Consider the following 6,000-nt stretch of genomic DNA (forward strand, 5'->3'; position numbering starts at 1 on the left):
TTATCAGGGCCATCCATATAAACACTGTGGCTATAAGAACAGGACAGATGTTACAAATTCTACAGCAAGTAACTCACCTCCTGAATTCCCAAAGCCTGTCCACCATCTATGAGGCACAACTGAGGAGTGTGATGGAATACTCCCCACTTGCCTGAAAGAATGCAGCTCAAACAACACTCAAGGAACTCAACATTATCCAAGATAATATTGCCTGCTTAGTTGGCATCCTATTCACCACCTTCAATGTTCAATACTTTCAACATCCCCCACAATGGTTCACCGTAACGGCAGTGGGTACCACTTACAGGATACACTGCAGCAATTTATCAAGTTCCCTTCACCGGTACTTTCCAAACCTGTAATCTCTAATAATGAAGGACAGGCATGGGAACACCAATATTTGCAAATAACCCTCAAAATTAAACACCATCCTGCAAGAACAAATTTCCAAATTTATGACCGCTAACACCTAGAAGGAGAAGAGTAGCATATGCACAAAAACACCACCACCTGCAAGTTTCCCTCCAAGTCTCTCACCATCCTGACTTGAAACCATATTGTCATTCCTTCACTGTTGCTAGATCTAATCCTGGAACTCCTTTCCCAACAGCAGTGTGGGATTTGTTTCAAGAAGGCGGATTACCACCATCTTCGCATGAGTAATGAGTGGTGGGTAGCAAATGCTGCTCTTAGCATCAACAGCATCTCTAAAATTAATTAAAAAGATGCTGAGATCAAAAATTAGACAGAAGTTATTCTGATCCTCTATAAACGGGACAGTAAGCTCCCTTTCTTGATAACCTGATAACATTAGTGTTTTAATAGGTGGATTCTATCCAGATTATTCCTAATTACTGCAGGATCTAGTTTAATCTAACATCTTTTAGCCTGAAATAAGTCACTAGAAAAGGCCGGTATCCTCCCAGGTTAAGATGAATGCTATTCTGTTCTGTAGCTGCCACAGTTACGGCTTCAAGTGAATTGCTGACCTTTCCGTGAAACTGGAAACCAATACCATCTTTGGGAAAGGCTGCTCAGTGTCAGACCATTAAACTCAATTTTAATTGGAAACAACATGTTTTTCTATAAACAAACTGGCGGCTATCTGACACTGCAAAGAACAAATACAAATATTGCAGCTGCAGACAAGTTGGAATAAATTCAGTTCATTTTCATTCTTGGGCTATAATTTTGAAAACATGCTTACCCAGAATTTACTGGAACAGGGCATTTCATGGCAAGGTTATGATTTTGTTCTCCACCTTTCAGCTTATATAGTTTCTGCTGTTTAGCTTGTTGTGTTAGTAACAGCGTGACCAGGGCAAGAGGGCTTCTGGAGTGTGGGTGAATGATGACATCAGCAACCTAGTCCCTATATGAGATTTAAGGGTTGTGGCTTGTGAAAGGAACATAGGAACACCAGAGAAGGAAATAAGGTGAATTACAGTCAATTCAGTTTTAAACAGTAATACAAAGTGGAGGAAACACTAGATTGAGAAGAAACAAGAGTCAGAAAAGAAAAATAAGAAAAAAAATTAAAATAATTCAAATTTTGAAGAACTCGAGGAACAATTTCTTATCCTGAGGAATGAGACATCATGGTTTTAATTGTTCCTTTTATGGGCTGAGACTTTTGTTGCAGGAACTCAAATCTTGTAATTAAAAATATATGTGTATCATGAAGCAGTAGCTCCATCTTTTCTGTGGTTAATTTGTTTCAACAGCAATTTCTTAAAATTCATGGAAACATTAACAGTGAGCTCAGCTTAAACCAAACAACTGAGTAGTGCAAATTTTCAAACAAGTTCTAGCAATTTGCATCTCACAGTTTATCTCTTCCTCACCACAAATTGTTGGGTTATTTACACACTAATAACACTGTGTAACTTAAACTTGCAGTTATTTTCCCAACAGTTCTGGTCCAAAAACATCAAAAGAATATAATTAAACAGCAGTGCTTCTACTGCTTTTACTCTGGGTATGCAAAAACTGCTCGCTTGCATGTACGAATTAAAATAAATTTGACTTCACTGATCATCAGATACTTTGTAAGATCAGTGACTTAGAGGCTAATCTATATCAGAGATAGCTAGAGATTGAATCTTTTGAGGGGAACTGTTCCTTCACCCAGCCATACTTTGCAAACAATTGTTTGAAGATGCATCTGTACTGTTGCGTGTCTTCAGTCAGCTGCACTTCTTTGATCAAAATTATTGGAGTTCCCTAATATAGATGATTTTTTCATTATGTGTCTGTGACATGTTGACAGACGTTTACATATGTTACAGGTTCTACACGATTGAAAAATGTTGCAATAGAAATACAGCCAACTGCAGATGCACATGTTGAGTCTGTTAGGGGCTTCATTGTGTAAACAGCCCTACGCTTTAGGAACCAGTAGTTGTGAATCTCATGAAAAAGTCAGCATATGGCCATACTGTTAGGATAAGGCAGCATGCTTCAGCAATGTTAATACATGAAACTAATCTGTTGCAGTTAAATCCTGCGGGTCCCAAATAAAGCAAAAACCAATAGACATACTCAAACATGTTGCATTTCGAATGCAAAACTGCATATAGTGTAATGCTGATGCTGGATGTGGTATCAACACAAGTATAAAACAACCTTAAATCCATAACAAATCAACCATTCATCCCATCCTTCTTGTAGTAAAGATTCTTGCAGTCCTTTTCTAACGTTTAGATTGAACTCAAGAGTTCAGAATACAAGAAATAGAAGCAGAAGTAGGCCATTCAGCCCCTCAAGCCTGCCCTGTCATTTTGTAACAGAATGGCAGATATAGTCCATGCCACAATTCCTCTTTTGTTCCAGATGTTCGTAGCCCTCAATTCCTCAATATTTCAAAAATCTACCTACTTCCTCTAAATACTTTCAAGGATCTAGCCTCTGAGTAAGCACACTAAACTCTCCTGTAAAAAGAAGACTTCCAGTTATAACAGAGCTTCTCATGAACTCAAGGCATCCCAAAACACATTAGAATCAATGAGGCACTGCCAAACAGTATTCACGGCTGTTTTATAGGAAATGCAGCAGGCAACATGTGCACAGCAAGCTCCCAAAAACAGCAATGATGACTAGACCATTTAGTTTAGTGACACTGCTTGAGGAATAAAGAATGGCCAGGAATACTTCTCCCACTCTTCTTTAAAACAGTTCAGTGGATTTTCTAATATCCACATCAGATGAGACAGGGTCTCAGTTTAACATCTCATCTGAAAGATAGTACCTCCAACAGTGAAGAACTGCACTTGAGTATCATCCTGAAGTTTTGCATTCAAGTTTCTGGAATGTGATTGGACTCAATTTTCTGACTCAGATATCGGTGCTAAAAACTAAGCTACCATTGACCCAAACATCCCAGTGAATCTCATACCTAATACCAACATTACACTGTACCACATCCCTTTATTACACTGCCTTTCCCACCAACCTCATCCTTCTTGTGCTCTAACTATACCATATCAGCCCCTAACTGTATATTACACTTTGTAATTAAGAGATGTGGTCCAAATATTATTCTTTTTACAAGAAATACATGGACCCATATAAATATATTTGAAACTTTTAAACATAGAGCACATTATAAAGAAAAGACACTGGATACAACAGCAACAAAGTTTCACGTATGAAGAGCTGGGAGATCAGATGGAGTCTTTCAGTCTGGAGAACTTTAAGAAAAGGGGTAATGGCTTAGTTTGTGAGTGGAATAAGGCAACTGTATTTTTGAAATCAATAAGAGATAATGAGAGAGTAAGAGAGAATGAAAGAGGCAATGGTCCATGGTTTTCTCTCTTTCTCTGCAACTCCTTTCAGCAAAATGTGCAAGCTGAAAACCCATCGAAAGTCATCTTTACTATGTGGGGTAAGTTCCTGAAAAGGATTTTCTTGAAATCTATCCCATGGGGTCAGAGGCAAAGGGAATTCAGTCAACAACAACTGTTCCAGGAAGACAACATCACCAGCAACTTGTGGGTATGGAACAGCTTCAAAATCAGGTCATTATTTGGAACGATCTGTAACGTATCATTTTTCTCCAGGTTTAACTATTACTTGGCTAAAATACTTTCAAATTAAAGTTCTGCAGAGTTTTCAATTTTCTGTTTCTCCTCAGATTTGTGTGTGTTAACTTTTTTTTGGAAGAGTAGAAAAATATATTTGCATAATACAAACTTGTCAATAATCTTCACACATTTATTTGTGTAAGATTCCTTTTTTGGTAATAAATCAATTATTTATTGCTGACTGAAGAAACCTGAATGACTTGTTCTTAGTATTGAATCTGACACAGTCTGAGATCTGTATAATTGGCCATATTACCAACCTAGTAAAATTTAAAATTTGTAGTGGTCAGTGGAGGAGTGGGGCTAGAAAACGAAACAGTGACCACTCCAATCTCCGTCATAACATCAACTGCAATGTTTCTTGTACCCTGTCGAATAGCATTGTTTAAATTAACATTCTTAGGTAACTTTATATTGTCTATGATTCAGGAAGATACTCCCTTGCCTATCTTCTTTCTAAAGTGTTTTATGTAAGTTTCTATGTTTCCTCACAGTTCCTCACTTTACCCTTAAGATCAATGTTGCTGCTCTTTCCTAGAGTCTATATATCTTTCCTTGTTGTGTTATTAAACCTTAGCATAGTTTACTTAAGAGTTAGCGCCTACAGTACAGTGATGCCACTGGCTCCAGAAGGCAACTCACCACCACTTTCTCAAGGGCAATTAGGAATGGCTAATAAATGCTGATCCTGCCAGTAACGGCCCGGTCCCATGAAAGAATAAGAAAAATTGCAGCAGTCATCCAACCCAACTCTCAAAATTAGTTTATCTTACTTCACTCATTACTGATTTTAGGCTAATAGGTTGCAGCTACCCAAATTATATATGTCAGCTATTTCTTTCAATGGAGGCACTATATATTTGCAAAACTTTACTGAGTCCCACATTATACCTATAGGCTTCCCACTGCCAACATCATAGAACAGTGTCACACAAAGAATACTGTAGCTTGTGTGCAATAGTCTACACACATTTCTTCACACTTGACTGGAAATACTGTCCTCTTAAAAATATTCCAAAACACATTACTTGTGCTCATTTTTGTACTATATTATTTCATTCACATGGTAACATACGCCAAGAAGCTGTGCAGAACTATTTACCCAACAATAAAAATTCTAGACTGTCTCTTACTGTCTAGACATGCAAAAAGTTCTCTTATTTCCCAATGACCAAGATTTATCAATAGCCCTGAACCTTCTCGAACTGATTACTCAAGTTTACATTTTGTCCAACATCAGGCCAAAGGCAAGAAGTTCATTGTGTGTCTGGAACCATACAGTATTCACTTTTTGAATTAAAATTATGCCGAGCTAACTGCTTTACCAGGCTACATGACTACCTGACTGAATATCAAATAGATATTCAGGACAAATTTTTCTTGGATCAGCAAGCAGTTTTAGATTGAAACTCTAGACTTCTCCTTACACATCCGTAGCAAAGGAAAGGCATTTCAGACAGGCAACTATTCTCAAACATAAGGCAATAACAATTGAGCAACTCCTTAAAGCAGCGCTTAACTACTCACCTTCCCTTTTGACAGACCTTACAAAGAGCTTGAAGCTGCTGTGTAATGATACCCAGTTGGTTCATAAGCTGGTGCTCAGTAATACGACCGAGGGATGAAAACAGATACACTGAGCCATTACAAAAGCTCCTGAGCTGAAAGACTCCAAACTGTGCTTTGACGGCTCCAGTGCTGATCTTTAGCTGCTCTGCACTGATGTTGGGATCTGAACAGTGACTTCAAAATAAAAGCCTCAATCGGCACTCTTATTTTTGTTCACTGCAACTGTTATACACTTTTGCCCACATTAAGCAAACATGATGTAAATCAACATCAGAGTCCAATAGAAATAATTAAGAATAAAGGAATCAGCATATTTATAAAATTTGTAGATATGTGAATTACTCAAACA

At 37.8% G+C, this 6,000-nt stretch overlaps 1 protein-coding gene across 3 annotated transcripts in view; it reads right to left on the bottom strand.

The window, feature by feature from the left end:
• mypn (myopalladin) overlaps window positions 1–6,000 on the bottom strand; it is a 247,250-nt gene that overhangs the window by 69,354 nt on the left and 171,896 nt on the right. The window contains exon 1 of one of the 3 annotated variants that reach the window (XM_048609092.1): window positions 5,610–5,761. The exons of 1 other annotated variant lie outside the window; for it this stretch is intronic. In XM_048609092.1, the coding sequence (XP_048465049.1) occupies window positions 5,610–5,674 (65 nt within the window). In that variant the 5' untranslated portion in view covers window positions 5,675–5,761. Of the gene's footprint in view, window positions 1–1,207; window positions 1,300–5,609; window positions 5,762–6,000 lie in introns of those variants that run through there. One more of the 3 variants, XM_048609093.1, reaches the window with a different exon arrangement.

This window comes from Rhincodon typus, chromosome 20 (genome assembly GCF_021869965.1).
Source record: "Rhincodon typus isolate 14 chromosome 20, sRhiTyp1.1, whole genome shotgun sequence".
NCBI lineage: Eukaryota > Metazoa > Chordata > Chondrichthyes > Orectolobiformes > Rhincodontidae > Rhincodon > Rhincodon typus.